Genomic DNA, 16,996 nt, shown 5'->3' on the forward strand with positions numbered 1-16,996 from the left:
GTAATTATAATAATATTAAGTCTTATTAAAGTAAAACAATTAAGAGGATAAATATCTAAGTAATGTTATATTTATTCTACTAATAGTCTATTTGTCCTTTATGCTTCTTAGGCTTCTCTCGGTCTGGTAATAAAATAAACATTGACTACACACACGCCCCTCTCCGCCGCCTCCTATTGGTCCGTCCCGCCCCTCTCTCGGTGCAGCATGCTCCTATTGGCCCGTCCCGCCAAAGGTGCAGCGCCCTGTTGGGCGAAAATGACGTCACTCCAGGGACAGCCCGGAACCAGACGAGGAAGTCGCCGTCGCTAAAACAAACCCTCGCCATGCCTCCATGGGCATAAAACTACTCGGGCGTTAGGGATCCACACGTAAAGGTGAATATGCAAGAGTTGATGTCTGTGTCTCTCACTCTGTGACTGAGAGCTATGTTTACCGCTTTACCTTGATGGTGACCAGGTAACAGCCGACGCCCCTAGCAGAATATTAAGTGGTATTGTATTCAGGGTCCCACAGGACGGGCTATAACAATGATCATTGTAAACTAGAAGCAGGTTAATCATGATTTGTCTCGCAGCGAGGGGCTTTACATTGGCAGGGAGCTGGCGTAGTGTCCTCCAGGATTATTACATTCTATATATATAGATTTATTGTAGGGAGAAACTGCACCGCTTTGTTATGGCTGTCTTTTACTGATCTCAGCCACCGCTGGCCTGTCAGTCTGTCTGACAAGACGTTTTTTTGTCCTCCTTACCTGTGTCTGTCAGCCTGCCTCTCTGTCTGTCTGTCAGCCTGTTAGTCTGTCCGTCCTTCTATGCATTATTGTGTGTCGACTCCAGTCCAGCACACACCAGTGCTGTTATTCGTCTGTTGATGATTGTAAACTTTGTATGCCTCCCCCAGCATGGCGTCTCAGGAGCTGCTGGGACCGGCGGCCGATGGCCTGAGGTCGGTGAGGGACGGCAGCACGACGGAGAAGAACCTGGCCCTGCTGAAGGCACACTCGCTGGACGTGACCTTCGAGGTCGGCGAGGAGTATGACATCATCGAGACCATCGGCACGGGGGCATACGGCGTGGTGTCGTCGGCTCGGAGACGGGACAACGGTAACTCTTGATATATATCATATATATATATGTTGTGCTCCTATTTTAAAGGGCTTCTGTCTTGCCACCATGTGTGGGTGTGATTAGCTGGTGCAAGCTGTTTGGCAAGGGGAAGGAATGATTTTCATAGGGACATCGCAAGTGGGCGTGTTCATCCAGGTATACGAAGGATAGATGAGCAACGTTTGCTACGGTCCACTGGGTAGGCTGGTAACTGATCTATCCAGCACACATCTAGGTGGACACGCCCACTTGTGATGACACTATGAAAATCTTTCCTTGCCTGTGCCAAACGGCTTGTACCAGCCAATCACAACCACACCTGGTGGCAAGACATGAGACCTAATAAGAGTGCTCTTATTTTGAAAGATGTGAGATCATTTATTTTGAAATGCAAGAAAATTCCCTCAAACAAATTTCTCGATCCAGGAATCATTTGCATTGAGCTCCATCCGTGTTCTCCCAAACCATCAACGTTGAGTTCTGTTTGTCCCCCAGGCCAGAAGGTGGCGATCAAGAAGATCTCCAACGTGTTCGAGGTGCTGACCAACGCCAAGCGCACCCTGAGGGAGCTGAAGATCCTCAAGCACTTCAAACACGACAACATCATCGCCATCAAGGACATCCTGCAGCCCAACCTGCCGCACTCAGCCTTCAAATCGGTGTATGTGTACCGCTCCACTCATGTCTTCTAAACAACACCGCAATATAGCTCTGTGAACATGCTAGGCTCTGGAACAAGCTAGCCTAATGCTAGCCTCCTGGACAGGCTAGCCTCTTGAACAGGCTAGCCTTGGCACGGTCAGGATAGTCTGGTGGTTAGGGGGGGGGGGGGGGGGGAGCTTAGCATGTTCACAGAGCTATATTGTGGTGTTGTTTATTTTCCTTTTGTTTGAGTGTCTGTACTCTCTGCATGTATTCAATTTTGTAAAGCGTCTTTGAGTATTTAGAAAAAATCACTGTAAAAACCGATCAATTATTATTAATCAATTATTATTATTGATCGAGTAGAAGGCTGATCCACTGACTGGAATCAGTCTTTCACATTAGGTGATTCATTCGTCATGAATCCCAGAGGTTCCCCCGTGGTGTTCACTGCTCTCTCCACCCCTCAGCTACGTGGTGCTGGACCTGATGGAGAGCGACCTCCACCAGATCATCCACTCGGGCCAGCCGCTGACGCCCGAGCACACGCGCTACTTCCTGTACCAGCTGCTGCGGGGGCTGAAGTACGTGCACTCGGCCAACGTCATCCACCGCGACCTCAAGCCCTCCAACCTGCTGGTCAACGAGAACTGCGAGCTGAAGATCGGGGACTTCGGCATGGCCCGCGGCCTCAGCTCCCACCCCGAGGAGTCGCACTCCTTCATGACGGAGTACGTGGCCACGCGCTGGTACCGCGCGCCGGAGCTCATGCTGTCGCTGCACCACTACAGCCTGGCCATCGACCTGTGGTCGGTGGGCTGCATCTTCGCCGAGATGCTGGGCCGCAAGCAGCTGTTCCCCGGGAAGCACTACGTCCACCAGCTGCAGCTCATCCTGTCGGTGCTCGGCACCCCGCCCCTGGGGCTGATCGGGGCCATCGGCGCCGAACGCGTCCGCTCCTACATCCAGAGCCTCCCCTCGCGGGCCCCGGTGCCCCTGACCAAGCTGTTCCCCCAGACGGAGCCCGAGGCGCTGGACCTGCTGGGGGCCATGCTGAGGTTCGACCCCCGCGAGCGCATCACGGTGACGCAGGCGCTGGAGCACTCGTACCTCTCCAAGTACCACGACCCCGACGACGAGCCCGTCTGCGTGCCGGCCTTCAACTTTGAGTTCGACAAGATCCCCACCGACAAGGAGCAGATCAAGGAGTCCATCCTGATCGAGATCCAGGACTTCCACCGGAAGAAGCAGGGGAACCGACAGAGGCTGCAGTTCAGGCCCCTGGCCAGGGCCAAAGGCGGAGGAGGTGGAGGTGGGGATGGAGGAGGTGGTGGTGGTGGTGGTGGTGGTGGTGGTGGTGGTGGGGAGAGGGGAGCTGGGCAGGGCGGTGTCCCGTGTCTCTTGAAGACCTCGTCCATCAACCTGACGTCGTTGGCGCGGTTCTCCCAGAGCTCGCAGCAGGGGATGGAGGAGGAGCCAGGGCAGCCTCGACCGCACCACCCCTCCCTGGCCCCGGGCCAGCTGCCCCCCCTCACCACGCCCCTGGTCTGTCCGCTGGACGTGGACATGCCCAGCGCCAACTCGGACGCCGGCCAGACGGAGACCATAGACCTGACCTCGCCCGTCTGCAGCCAGGACCCCCCCGACGCCATGGGGGGGTTCCCAAAGCCGCAGCAGGAGGTGCAGGAGGAGGAGGTGCTGGTGAACCCCCGGGCCCCGTCCTCGTCTGGGCCTCCCGCCGCTCCGTCGACGCAGCCCGCCGCCGCCGGCCCCGCCCTCTCCCTCTCGGAGGACCAGGCCCAGTCCCTCTCCCAGTCCCTCTCCCAGTCCCTGGCCAAGCCGGACCGGGCCCCTGCGGGAGAGGGGCCCCGGAAGGACGGGGCGATCTCGGAGGACACCAAAGCAGCACTGAAGGCGGCCCTGCTGAAGTCGGCCCTCAGGAACAAGGCCCGCACCGGTAAGAGGAGCCTAGGGGTCAAAGGTCGTGTTTAGTCATGTGACCAAAAGTTATTCAGTTCCAGAGTCGCCCCTTCACCGTCCAATGAGACACAGATTTACCCTTTTGGCAATGGATGTTTTTCATGGTTTTCATATTATGCTTTGCTTGTAGATTCTTTCACTCTGGCAGGTTAAAAAGACATTTAAAACATTTAAAATTACCGATATGGACTCTGACCGACTGTATTAATCTTTAATGCTTCTGTCACCTTGAGGTATTTTGGTGGAATTTGGTCTCCCCCGGGACTTTCTCTAATTTGATATTAACTAAACTGGACGATAATTATTCCATGTAATCTCTGTTAGTTTGTAACGGACGCTAATTACCACAACACTCCATGGTAATAAGTGTTAAAACCAGTGACAACTAGCCAAAACTAGCATTTATTAGCGGTAACTAGAAATAACTTGTGTTAATAAGCAACTATTAACAAGTGGAAACTCATAATAACTAGTAGTCAATAGCGGTAGTTGGCGGAAACTAGACGTAGTTGGTTTCAACTAGCCGCAGTTGGTATCAAATAGCCGTAGTTGGCGCTACCTAGCCGTAGTTGGCGCTAACTAGTCGTAGTTCGTTTCAACGAGCCGTCGTTGGTTTCAACTAGCCGTAGTTGGCGCTAACTAGTCGTAGTCACTATCCGTCGGCGGCGCCGCTCAGCTCCTGTGCTCTCTTCCAGACGGAGGAGGTGCGGGGGGCGCCGACGGCCCCCCAGGAGGTGCTCTGTCCTCCTGCTCCCTCTCCTCCCTGCAGGACAGCCGGCGGCCCGTCACCGCCCAGGAGCGCCAGCGGGAGCGCGAGGAGAAGCGGCGGAAACGGCAGGAGCGCGCCCGGGAGCGGGAGAGGAAGACGAAGGAGAAGGAGAGGAGGGAGGGCCGGCACGGCGACTCCCTGGGCGGCGTCATGCTGAGCGACAACGACAAGAGCCTATTGGAGCGCTGGAAGAAGATGATGGACTGCTCCGGGGACAAGCCGGCGTCGTGTCCCGGGCCGTCGCCGCACTGGCACCACGGGGGGGGGTTGAAGACGGCGGAGCAGGAGCCGGTGCTGAAGCCCCAGCTGGTGTTCCGGCCCGCGGGCCCCCGCCCGGTTCCCCTCCTCTTCCCCCCCGCCCACGGCAAACCGACCCAACCTGCGACCGTGCAGCCAGAGGTGACCGCCGCCGCCGCCGCCGCCATGGTCAACGGCGTGGTCAAAGGAGGAGCAGGAGAGACGCTGCGGCCGGCGGAGGAGGTGGGGGGGGGAGGAGGAGGAGGAGGAGGAGGAGGAGGAGGAGGAGGAGGAGGAGGAGGAGGAGGAGGAGGGCTGAGCTGCCTGGGGAGGTGGAGCAGCCAGCCGCCGGCAGCTAGTGGCACCTCCCACACCCCGCCTCCTCCATGCCTCCTCCAGCCGCCCCTCCCCCAGGCTGCACCACCTCTCCCGTCGCTACTCCACCCCCACCCCCACGCCCACCTCCTCCCCCACCTCCTCCCCCTGGACAGGTTCCTGAACAAGGCCCCCGGCGGCCTGCCGAACGGCCTGCCGAACGGCCTCCCCACCCACTTCCTGCGGCCCCTGGCCCAGCCCCCGCCGGCCCTTGAGAAGCTGGCTCTATCCCAGGAAGACAAGCCTGGGCCCCCGACAGACGGCTCCTCGGCCCCCGGGGGCCCCGTTCCGGGCCCCAGCCTGGGCTTCAGCGGAGTCCCGGATATCCACACGGTCACACTACAGCTCTCCAAGTCCCAGGTAGGGGTCGCGGGGGTCATGGGGATCGCGGGATCACGCCGAGTGCTTTGTAGCGTGTCTTAGCATAGCTAGCACACTTAGCTTATCTTGTGGAGAACTGAAAGCTAAGTGAGGTTTTGTTACCTAGGTCACCAAAGGGCTGATTATGGTCCCACGTCCACGCAGAGCAAGGGGGTTACGGACCCCCTTACGTCCTTGCGGACCCTCCTCGCGTCCACCGCAAGGGCCGGACGTGCGCCTCCCAAAAATTGTAACCTTCCGTCGTGGCGACGCAGCAGCAAGGGCTGTGATTGGTCCATTTACTAAAAAGCCGACGCAGACCCATAAAGGTCCACGACTGCGTCGAAGCGTCTGCGCGGTCGTTGCGTTGGGAACGTGGGACCATAATCAGCCCTTCAGGGTCTCATTCTCTGCATGTGGATGTGAGGTTAGCCTAGGTTAGCATCGGGGACATCGCTCTCTTAGCTTTTTGATCTCTGTGGTGTTTTTCCACTATACAGTCCCTCCAGAAAAATGCAGTGTTTTTTTGTGATTGTTGCTGCCAAAAATCCTTAATTACAAGTTTTCTTAAAAAATCAGATGAAATATGCGACATATTTATGCGATGAAATTGCGGGATTTTGCGAAAAATTCAGCTTTTCGATGACGTTCACGTTGCGTAATTACGCCACTTCATAACGTTCCCATGGCAACAGGGGGAAATGGCTGCTCTTGTGTGACGTAAACGCACCATTTTTCAACTTTCTGCTAAGATATATTTTACTTTTTTGCAACGAAAATGCGGGGATTATGAATTCATGCAAGCCTCGCATATTTTGCGGGGGAATCCGCAATTTATGCGGTGAAAGTGCGCATATTTGAAAAAATCAACCAAAGTCCGCATGAATATGCGGACTTTGGTTGATTATGCGTTGAATAATGCGATCGCATAATCGCGTTTTTCTGGAGGGACTGAATATACTATACTGGCACAGCTGCATTCCTATAACAACCGGGCTTCCCGCTTCAAGGTGTGTCTCTAACTGATGACGCTTGTTTTGAGTCGATGATAACAACACACTTTTGGTTTCCCTTTTATTTTTATATTTTGGCCTACCGTAATTTCGGTATGTTTTTTAGTTTAAGAGGCATATAGTGTATTAGGTGGGACACACGCACTGATATCCACGATGGTCGATAGAGGAAATCAGTTTGACGTTCAATATTCCCCCTTTTTCCGAATCTCCATCGCTCATTGAGAGGCGATTTATTACAGATTAGTCTTGTTTACATATTGGACAATGTTTCACACATATCACGTCCATACTAAAGACAGGACATTGGACCCCACTTAACATTGTTAGAGCTCTGATGTTGATATTCAATGCTTGTTTTTCCTAATTCCAAGGGAATGGTGTGGCACTCATGTGGGAAACATTGTCCAACGTGTAAACAAAACAAATCTCAAGTCGGCTCTCAAGGAACTGTTGAGATTAGGAAGCAAAGATGGGGAATACTGAAGGTCAAACTGAACTCCTCAGTGCTGATATTGGCGTGTGTGTGTCGCCATCCGTCTGAAACAACCAGAGTATGTTAAATGTGTTCTAAACTAATCATCAATCCTAGCTATCTTTATTGCTTACCGGGAATGATAAACAATAGTTAGTGCTTGGCACTTGGTTCTATGAACATCCTTACTGTACCGACAGCGATATATTGTTTCTCTTTCGCTCGTTGTTTCTTTTTCGTAAATCGCTTTGGATTAAAGCATCTGAATAATGGGAATGCAAATCCAAGCCGGGCTGGGCTGGTATAAAGAGGTTGACCAACGACCCTAGCTTCTCGTTCTCTGCGGAGTTGGAGGAAAGCTTCACTCATCCGAGCGGACGGAGCTCACCTCCGCCTGTGGTTGCTCTGCAGGTGGAGGACGTGCTGCCCCCCGTCTTCTCCGTCACCCCCAAAGGCAGCGGCGCCGGCTACGGCGTGGGCTTCGACCTCGACGACCTCCTCAGCCAGTCGCTCACCGACCTGCAGCACTCGGACCCCAGGGAGAGGTGAGGGGGCCGCACAGGTGAGAAGGGGGGGGGGCAGGTTAAGCGGGGCGCATCCAGCTGCACAACCACAGGCCCCGGCTCCGGGACTGCAGCTGGATGCTATTGGGTCACGCCGTCCATGTGGGGGGGTAAGATGAGACCACGGCCTCAGTCGAGGTGGAATATCCAATTAACCTGTTTTTGGGTATGAGTGAATTTATTGAGATATTTACTTTTAAGAAAACGATTCCATCCCTTTTTGATTTAACGTTCAAACTTTGTTTCCCGCTGTCAGCTACGACTCCGGCCCCCTTTCGGCCTCTCTGCTCTCCGATTGGCTGGAGGTCCACAGCATGACCCAGGCTGACCTCGAATCACTGCAGCAGGAGCTGCAGCTGGGATCTCCCATGAGCCTCTCTGATTCCATCCCACCTGATGCCTGACAGACCCTAACACACCTCCCTTTCACAGGGTTCCTAGCATGAAAGTATTAATCAGCACAGATCAAACAGAACTACCAGCAGTTTTTAATAATAGTGGAAGCAGTGAATCTTTCTACTGATCAGTTTTTCATTCAATAAAATCAAACGCCAGTACCTCTGTGTTAGTTCTTCATTTATTAACACAATTTACTACAAAAACAACAATTACCATATCACATAACCATTCCATTACCATAATAATTGGTATAACTGTACTAGCACCCTCTAGTGTGAAACCAAGGAATAACACCCACCTCAACGACCTAAAGAGCGAAGAAATCTGCTTTAATAAAAAATATTTATTTCATTATACATTTCGTATTTTAATTGGAAAGCTCTATAACAAAGACAACTGTATCTACATGATTTGTATACACTTAAGGCCCACTTTAATTAAAACATGTTTAAATCAACGGGGAACAACGCACACTGTCTATCAACGCTGAAATCACCAGCGGGAGGCCAATCATCAATCACCAGCTGTGATCTACTTTGAACAGAAAGGCTCAGAACGTCGGGGTCATCTCCTCCGGAAGGTTCTCAGAGTACCAGGTAGTGGCCAATGAAGAGCAGGAAGAGCCCCGCAGTGGGGCCCCAGGTCCGGGTCTGGGGGGCCCGGCCGTGCAGGCGGATCCCCGGGACGGTGCTGCGGATCAGGTCGGAGAACGAGGATACCTTGGCGTAGACCCCTGGCCGGTTCTTGTCGCCGCAGCCCAGCCCAAAGCTCACCACCCCGGCCTGGACCCAGGTGGCGTTGGCCATGGAGCACACCAGGGGCCCCCCCGAGTCGCCCTGGGGACACACACAAACACACACGGTCAGGATGTTAACCAGGTCAAAGGTTGCTGCGTATTCATTTATGGAAAAAAACGGATTACTCAGGAGCTGTCTCTCGTATGTAAACGGACTCAGGAGCGGTCTCTCTTATGTAAACGGACTCAGGAGCGGTCTCTCTTAGGTAAACTGACTCAGGATCGGTCTTTTTTATGTAAATAGTCTTAGGAGCGGTCTCTCGTATGTAAACTCACTCAGGAGCTGTGTCTCTTATGTAAACTGACTCAGGAGCTGTCTCTCTTAGGTAAACTGACTCAGGAGCGGTCTCTCTTATGTAAACTGACTCAGGAGCTGTCTCTCTTATGTAAACTGACTCAGGAGCGGTCTGGAGTGCCACCCACATATCTTCTGCTGCAGAGGATTTTGGAGCTGGCTTGCATACTGTGATACGTAACCAGATGTACATCCGGCATTCAACCATCCTGGTATTTTTGGCATACTGCATTTTCCATACTATATATTGGGACATACTAGATATTTTTCTGGGATACTAAATAGTATGATGGTATGGGTATTGGAACTCAGGGCTGGACTTTTAAGTGAGTGCCTTGTCTTTGTTTTGCTCCCTCAGACCAGCAGGGGGCAGCAGCGACCTCCAATCCAACCAAACTCTTCCAATCTTCAAAACATTTCACGTCGTTCGGATGCATCATGTTGAGATTCCATCTCATGTTCTCCCAAACGAGGTTTCAGTGAAGAGCTCTACAGAGATACACCAGAGCCCTACAGAGACACAAGAGCCCTACAGAGAGACACAAGAGTCCTACAGAGAGACACAAGAGCCCTACAGAGAGACACAAGAGGCCTACAGAGACACAAGTGCCCTACAGAGAGACACAAGAGTCCTACAGAGAGACACAAGAGTCCTACAGAGAGAGACAAGAGTCCTACAGAGAGACACAAGAGTGCTACAGAGAGACACAAGAGCCCTACAGAGAGACACAAGAGGCCTACAGAGACACAAGAGCCCTACAGAGAGACACAAGAGTCCTACAGAGACACAAGAGTCCTACAGAGAGACACAAGAGCCCTACAGAGAGACACAAGAGTCCTACAGAGAGAGACAAGAGCCCTACAGAGAGACACAAGAGGCCTACAGAGACAGGAGAGAGCCCTACAGAGAGGCAAGAGACCCCTAAAGAGACACAAGAGCCCTAGAGAGAGACAGAAGAGCCCTAGAGAGAGAGACAGGAGACCCCCACAGAGAGACAGGTCCCTACCTGGCAGGCGTCGCGGCCGCCCTCAGGGTAACCCGCGCAGAGCTGGTCAGACAGGATGTCCACGGGGTCCTCAAAGTCAACTGGGTTCAGGTCAAACAGCTGCTGACAGGAAGGGGAGGAGATGATGGGCACCCCCACCTGCTGGAGAACCCCCACGCCAGGGAGGGCCACTGGGGGGGGGGGGGGGGGGGGGGCGGTGAGAGGTCGTTGGTAATTACAAATAGTTATACACTAATGTGTTCATTTCAATGCCATGTTTTATTAAGAGACATGCATTTATTTATATATATATATTTGACAAAGATAATGTTGATCCAAAAATGTCCTTGTTTTGTTGGTCACAATACACTCAAAAAATAATTATTTCAAAAGGTTAAACAAGCATTCATGCTCCTGTTCTCAGAGAAAAGGTTTCATGTGCAGCCGGTCTGGGATCTGGTCTAGGATCTGTTGGTCTATGATCTGGTCTAGGATCTGGTGGTCTGGGATCTCGTCTAGGATCTGGTTTGGGATCTGGTCTAGGATCTGGTGTTCTAGGATCTGGTGGTCTAGGATCTGGTGTTCTAGGATCTGGTTTGGGATCTGGTCTAGGATCTGTCGGTCTAGGACCTGGTGTTCTAGGATCTGGTGTAGGATCTGGTCTATGATCTGGTGGTCTAGGATCTGGTGGTCTAGGATCTGGTTTGGGATCTGGTCTTGGATCTGGTGGACTAGGATCTGGTCTAGGATCTGTCGGTCTAGGATCTGGTGTTCTAGGATCTGGTCTAGGATCTGTCGGTCTAGGACCAGACCCAAGGTCCTGCGGGTCTCACCGTTGTCCCGGATGTGCCCCCATCCCGTCACCATGCAGTCCAGCCCATCCGGGAACAGCGCCCCCTCGTCGGGGACGCAGATGGGCTGGGCGTAGTCGGACCAGAAGACGGGGCTGGAGAGCTCCACCAGCGCCAGGTCGCTTCCTCGCTGCGGCTCCACGTACGAGTCGGGCACCACCACCCGCCGCACGCGGTGCGACGTCTGGTGAATGTTCAAGCCGTTCAGCTTGTGGCGCCCCACGTAGATGATGTAGGGGCCCAAGTCATGGATGCTGGGGGGAGGGTGAGGGTTAGGGTTAATGGGGGGGAGGACCAAACGTCCCCACGTAGATACTGGGGGGGGGGGACCGGGGAGTAGGGCTGGACGATTAATCAAATTCAAACCGAAATCGTGATGTAATAGAGAGCGATATGCAAAACCGACCCAGGCTGCGATTGTTTCGGATTTGTTACTGTTACTGACCGGAGATCAGTAAGGTTTGTATTTGTTTTTCTTTTACAATTCAATAGTTAAATAAAGATATTACATAAATTCATGCGTCAATTAATCTCAACAAAGGCCTGTCCTGAAGGAAAGAGCAGTTTATATGTTGACTGCTTCCAATGTTGTGTTGATCAAACTTTTCTAATGATTGATTGCTTGTTTAGTGAATAATAAGGAACTTTAAAAAAATAATAATAATAATCGCAGTTAGATTATTTCCCCTTATCGTTCAGCCCTACCGGGGAGTGACATCATGAACCAAACATCCTGCCGTGTTATGATACAGCCTCTTTGGAAGGTGAGGTCATCTGATTTGACGGTGTTATTATCCAGTAGTTCCTGATTATACCACGGTAGTACCTGATTGCTAAACACCTTTGGACCTGATTTGTGACCCTAATAGACTTAGAGGATTACTCTGGCATTGATTCAACCCTAACATTGCCATACTACTTTAAAATACATTCAAGGTCCTACTTGAATAATATGCCCATATGAGTTATGTCTGGTATTTATTCAGCTGTAAATCCCTTGATCTCTAGAAAGCATCATCTCCATTGGGCTACAAGTGGTGCTGAGGATGACCTCCGTTGCTAGGGTGTTGGGTTACACCTTCATGCTGGTGGGGTCTACAGACGGGACGGTTAGGGTTTAGGGTAACCATGGTATAAGCGCCATATTACACTCAAGGGTGTGATTTACCGTCATTATCTGCAATAATATTACTTAATTTCGACCCCATTCTTGTTTGTTGTAGGTAAGTCCAGCTCTGAATATATATATATATATATCTAAACCTAATGTGGAGGTGATGTGTTTCTGTTCTTCTTAAGGAGCCCGGCTGTGAGCCCGACCTGCCGACTCTGCTCTTACTTGGGGAAGCAGTGAGCTGCGGACAGAACCCAGGTCTCGGAGATCAGAGAGCCGCCGCAGACGTGGCCCGCCGACTGCGTCTGGAGAGACAGGGAGAGAGACCAGAGAGAGAGACCAGAGAGAGAAAGACCAAAGAGAAAGAGCAGAGAAAGAGCAGAGAGAGACCACAGAGAAAGAGCAGAGAGACCACAGAGAGAGAGCCCAGAGAGAGAGAGCCCAGAGAGAGAGAGAGAGGGAGCCAAGAGAGAGAAAGACCAAAGAGAAAGAGCAGAGAGAGAGAGAGCAGAGAGAGAGCAGAGAGAGAGAGCAGAGAGACCACAGAGAAAGAGCAGAGAGAGACCACAGAGAAAGAGCAGAGAGACCACAGAGAGAGAGAGAGCCCAGAGAGAGAGAGCCGAGAGAGAGACCAGAGAGAGAGACCAGATAGAGAGACCAGAAAGAGAGCAGAGGGACCAGAATCAGGGAGGGGATTCCGTTCAGCAGCACGGGGAATTACCTTGCAAGTGAACCACACACACACACACACACACACACACACACACACACAGTGGTCGTTTCGCTACCTGGATGTCGACCTGCCAGGGCCACGCCCCTTCGTTGGCGTTCACCCCCCCCACCACCCTGTTCTGCCCCAGGGGGGGCTTCCCGCACTGGGGGGCTACGGCCAGCACGACGGCTACAGGGGGGTGCGGGGGGGGGGAGACAGGAGACGTTTGATATTAATGGTGTGTTCCTGAATCCTCGGACACCTTCCGAGTTTCACTTTTGAAGTCGATTCCGGTCTCGGAGCATTTATAGCGTTCCTGTTCGTCTTTGTGATTGTGTCATGAAATTGACTAGTCGTTGTTTCTTGTTAGCTACATTAGCCTCTTTAGCAAACCAGCCCGAAAACAAACAACACAACTTTACATTGTATTTCACGCACAGCAAGACCATGCATGTATAAATTGGTGACCGGAATAAAGTAGCAATGTAATCAAGTGTGTAAGATCATTTAAAATCGACATGAAAATGACCAACGTGGTGCAAATACAAAAAAAAAAAAAAATCTCTTCACGGGCGCAGGCATTTTGTTGAGAGCGTCATCACTGCTCTCGGTCTACTCTCAGATTTCCGAAAGATGAAGACAAAAAGGGAGCGTGCCTCCGAGAAATGCCGCAAGAAAGCTGGGAGATCTTCGACTTTCGACTCGGAAGTCTGGCGTCCGAGGATTGAGGAACATACCATTAGGCCCCGTCCACACGGGCGAAAACGTTTCGTTTTATGCGGTTCAGGAATATCTCCGTAAAGAAGGATTCATTGCGAAACCGCACCGAGCTGTAGAAACGCTGTAGTACACATTCGAGGGCCATAATGGGCGCTGCTGCTGCTACAGAACTCCAGCAAAATAAAGAGGAAGAGGCGAGCATGCGCATAAAGCCTTCGCGCTCCTGGTGGATCGAAATAGATTTTGGGCCCGTCCACAAGGGCGAAAACGATCTTTTCCCCTCCCTTTTCCTTTGATGCCTTTCAGGAATATCTTCGTAAAGACGGACTCATTGCGAAAACCAATCGAGCTGTAGAAACGCTGTAGTAAATATTCAAGGCGCTGGTTCTCCACAAAAAAAGGGGAGCGCATCAAGCCTGCGCGCATCCTGCCCGCTGTATACAAACATTCAATCGAGGAGATTAAACCTTTTCAATTGAGCAGCAATACTTTTTAATGTATAGTTCGTAATAACATTTACAAAGGGGTATTTTAAAGCTACAAAAATAATACAAATAAATAATAAATTCAACGCAACTCTAAACGTCGCCCAGCTGGTGGTGTGGGTGGGGGGCGATGACGTCATTGCGTTTCAGGCGTCCACACGAATCGAAACGAAACCGCATAAATCCGTATTTATTTAAAACCACCCGGGAAAATGGTTTCAGAAAAGTGCGGTTTCGGGCACCGAATCCGACTGTCTCGAGGGTCAGCCCAAACGCGACTTAAAGATTTATTCAGTTTCACCAAACGGGGGGACGGGGCCGATTAGTCACCAGAACAGAGCAACCATGTTGGGGTTGAATATTAAAACAGGAGAAATCCACCTGTTACGGCAAAAAGTGACGCAATGGATCCGCTCACCTGTGAAGCACCAAAGCACTGACAGGACGTCTGTGGTCCGAGTCATGTTCCAGGAGATAAGTCACGTAGGTCGATCTGTTGAGTCGATCTGTTGGATGTTGTACTTTGGAGTACCTAAACGAGCATCGCAAGGAGCCAGACGGCTCCACCTCCCTGGACTCAAAGGGGTTCCTGACTCGGGGTGTGTCCCACGTCCGCCGGCTTCAACAAGTCAAAACGCAACAACAGAAGCTTGCAGACGTTTAGATCGAAGGTTATGAATCGAGTTTTCCTCCGAAAAGCTCCTAAACTCGGTAGACGCGCGGGACAAATCCGAACAGAAAACAACTTCCAATGCCGATTCACCTGTCGAGTAGCAGCCAATCAGAGCGAGGCGAGTCTCTGTCGACCAATTCCGTGAGTCGATACTCAGCGCTGTTGTTAACGTTCCAAACATAGGATAGCAGAACTTTCGAAAGTGGACCTACCGACTGAGGTCTACGATGAGCTGAAGAAAGTTCGTCTTTTGTAGATTCTTCTTACAAAACAACAACAAAGTAGCTAGATGAAAGTGGAACCATGCAGAACGAGTCCAGTGTCGTGTTGGTTATAGAAACCTGGAGTCCCCCAGGTAAACCGGTTTACAGGGTGTGATCTGAGCACCAGGAGCCGTGGGCGTGGTCTGAGGAACAGGAACCTTTGTTGTTATTTTAGGATCGTAAATATTAGATTCCGCTTTTTGATGCTGGTTGGGCACAAACCAACCCCTCCATGTAGAATAAAATAGGTCTATTCAGGCCTGATAATCTGATGTTTAGACTGTAAATACAGCCTAAATAACTTTTTACATAAATATTTGTTGGCAATAACAAAATGAAAAGCTGACACTGTCATTTCTCATAAGTTTTTCCAATATATATATATATATAATATTTATCAATAATGTATGTAAAAATATATCAATGTATGTATATATTGATATATAGGCCTATATATTTTTGTGATGAGGAGAGTTGGAGTAATGCAGGCTAATATAAACATAAGGACCCCCAAACCGTCATGTAGTTTGTTTGTTATTACAAGGTAATGTGTCCAACATTATTTTCAATATATTTTATCTGTTACAGCAGTAAGATTATAGAAAACATGAGTGAAGTCCTCTGTTTTGGCCGGTCCCCCCTAAACACTAGTCTACTCTCCGGGGAAAGGGAAGGAGGGAGAGTGTGGAAACATGTTGATGCCTCCAATAGTGCACTGTATAGGGAAAAAGTGAGCAAACTCAGACACAGCCTCGCTCTCTCTCTCTCTCTCTCTCTCTCTCCCGCTCTCTCTCGCCCCGGCGGCCTTGTCTGCTCTCACAGAGGAATGGGAGGTGACAGGGACAGAGGAGAAGGAGGAGGGCATGGCAGCAGCGCCCTGGGGCTACGCAACGAGAGAGAGAGAGAGAGAGAGAGAGAGAGGGGGAGAGAGACAGAGACAGACAGAGAGTGAGATTGTGTGGTAGAGAGAGACAGTGTGGTAGAGAGAGAAGGAGAGGGAGAAGGAGAGGGAGAGAGAGAAGGAGAGAGAGAGACGGTGTGGTAGAGGGGTAACTATTACAGCGTCACTGACGATCAAATTCACCTGGAATTGTTTGTGTTTAGATGGTTTCTGGGCCTGGATCTCCACCCAGCAGTTATTATGGACTAGTTTGTTTCACTTTAGCAGCTTGATGAGTATTTGTAGTGACATTGTTGCTATGGTGATAACAAGCCCCCTCCCGCCAGCAGAAAAAAGCAAGGGATGAAGTGAGAGAGAAAGAGATGGGAGGATGGGTGGGCTACCCAGACCCAAAGAGCAGACCCTGGGGCTATATGAATCACATACACACACACACACACACACACACACACACACACACACACACACACACACACACACACACACACACACACACGCACACAGATGAACACAACCACACCCACAATCATGCACAAAAACACACACACACGTACAGTATGAATGTACGTATGACTACACACACACACACACACACACTCAAATACATAAACATGCAGGCCCGACCCCCAACCTCTGACTCTGTTTTTTTGTGACACAATGCTTGATTAAATAATTAATTTGGATTCACCGATTCTGTTATCGTTTCACGGTGATCGGAAGGAGGGATGATCGAGAGGGTCTGCGAGGGTCCGTGAACACACTTCACCTATGCTCAGTGTGTTGGTAGCAAGGCCCTTCATGTTGGTATGATAGGAGGGGAGAAGGTTTGAGCTGCCGCTCTGTTCAATGGTCCATGTTAACCTAGAGTTTATTGTTAAAACTAGAAGCATTGTTCACAGTTTATTTGCTTTGTCACCTTATGAAGTATAAATGAGTTTCTTGGAGGCTGAGCCAGGTGTGTCACCTAGGCTGATTTCTCCTTCTGTTCTGAGTAGTTGTTGGTTGGGGCCCGATGGAAACATGGGCTTAGGTACTCTTGGTTTGGCTGCATTGGGTTGAGTTACTTTACATTTAAATGGGGGAAGAGAGACAGAGAGAGGGAGAGAGACCATGAATCAAAGTGCATCGGCATGCTACTTGTCCGTAACAGAGAATACACAGATGCAGAATACCTGACCACCGTGACTGACCTAGAACAAAGGAGATCCTTGACAAGGTACAGCCTCAGTGAACACGGCCTGGCCGTCGAGAAGGGCTGGCTCCCAAGAGAGGACAGAC

The 16,996-nt window shown here is 50.9% G+C and overlaps 2 protein-coding genes across 3 annotated transcripts; one reads left to right on the forward strand and one right to left on the reverse strand.

Annotated features, from left to right (window-relative positions):
- Positions 1 to 280: 280 nt before the first annotated feature.
- On the forward strand, positions 281 to 7,959 carry mapk7 (mitogen-activated protein kinase 7). Of its 2 annotated transcripts, none has more exons than XM_079757046.1 (7): positions 281 to 377; positions 904 to 1,106; positions 1,605 to 1,770; positions 2,222 to 3,708; positions 4,427 to 5,472; positions 7,372 to 7,505; positions 7,780 to 7,959. In XM_079757046.1, the coding sequence occupies exons 2-7, from the start codon at positions 905 to 907 to the stop codon at positions 7,925 to 7,927; spliced, it is 3,183 nt and encodes a 1,060-aa protein (XP_079613172.1). In that variant the 5' UTR covers positions 281 to 377; position 904; the 3' UTR covers positions 7,928 to 7,959. The 2 variants fall into 2 exon arrangements, with proteins under 2 accessions (XP_079613172.1, XP_079613173.1); XM_079757047.1 differs by having other exon boundaries at positions 7,372 to 7,522; positions 7,780 to 7,891.
- A 122-nt stretch (positions 7,960 to 8,081) lies between these two features.
- On the reverse strand, positions 8,082 to 14,944 carry LOC307090415 (serine protease 27). Its single transcript, XM_079757049.1, has 6 exons — positions 14,300 to 14,944; positions 12,753 to 12,865; positions 12,190 to 12,269; positions 10,833 to 11,104; positions 10,021 to 10,190; positions 8,082 to 8,758 (listed from the first exon to the last, which is right to left on the reverse strand). The coding sequence occupies exons 1-6, from the start codon at positions 14,343 to 14,345 to the stop codon at positions 8,507 to 8,509; spliced, it is 933 nt and encodes a 310-aa protein (XP_079613175.1). The 5' UTR covers positions 14,346 to 14,944; the 3' UTR covers positions 8,082 to 8,506.
- Positions 14,945 to 16,996: the final 2,052 nt, after the last annotated feature.

Source organism: Pollachius pollachius (genome assembly GCF_949987615.1).
Source record: "Pollachius pollachius genome assembly, chromosome: 19".
NCBI lineage: Eukaryota > Metazoa > Chordata > Actinopteri > Gadiformes > Gadidae > Pollachius > Pollachius pollachius.

Excerpts from the sequence above, each read along its gene's own strand:
- mapk7 (XM_079757046.1), top strand. The coding sequence starts at position 905 with ATGGCGTCTCAGGAGCTGCTGGGACCGGCGGCCGATGGCCTGAGGTCG. Across the intron at positions 1,107-1,604 it reads GGCTCGGAGACGGGACAACG|GCCAGAAGGTGGCGATCAAG; the intron begins GTAACTCTTGAT and ends TTTGTCCCCCAG. Across the intron at positions 1,771-2,221 it reads CACTCAGCCTTCAAATCGGT|CTACGTGGTGCTGGACCTGA; the intron begins GTATGTGTACCG and ends TCCACCCCTCAG.
- LOC307090415 (XM_079757049.1), bottom strand. The coding sequence starts at position 14,345 with ATGACTCGGACCACAGACGTCCTGTCAGTGCTTTGGTGCTTCACAG. Across the intron at positions 12,866-14,299 it reads AGTGCTTTGGTGCTTCACAG|CCGTCGTGCTGGCCGTAGCC; the intron begins GTGAGCGGATCC and ends ACCCCCCTGTAG. Across the intron at positions 10,191-10,832 it reads GGGGCACATCCGGGACAACG|TGGCCCTCCCTGGCGTGGGG; the intron begins GTGAGACCCGCA and ends CCCCCCCCCCAG.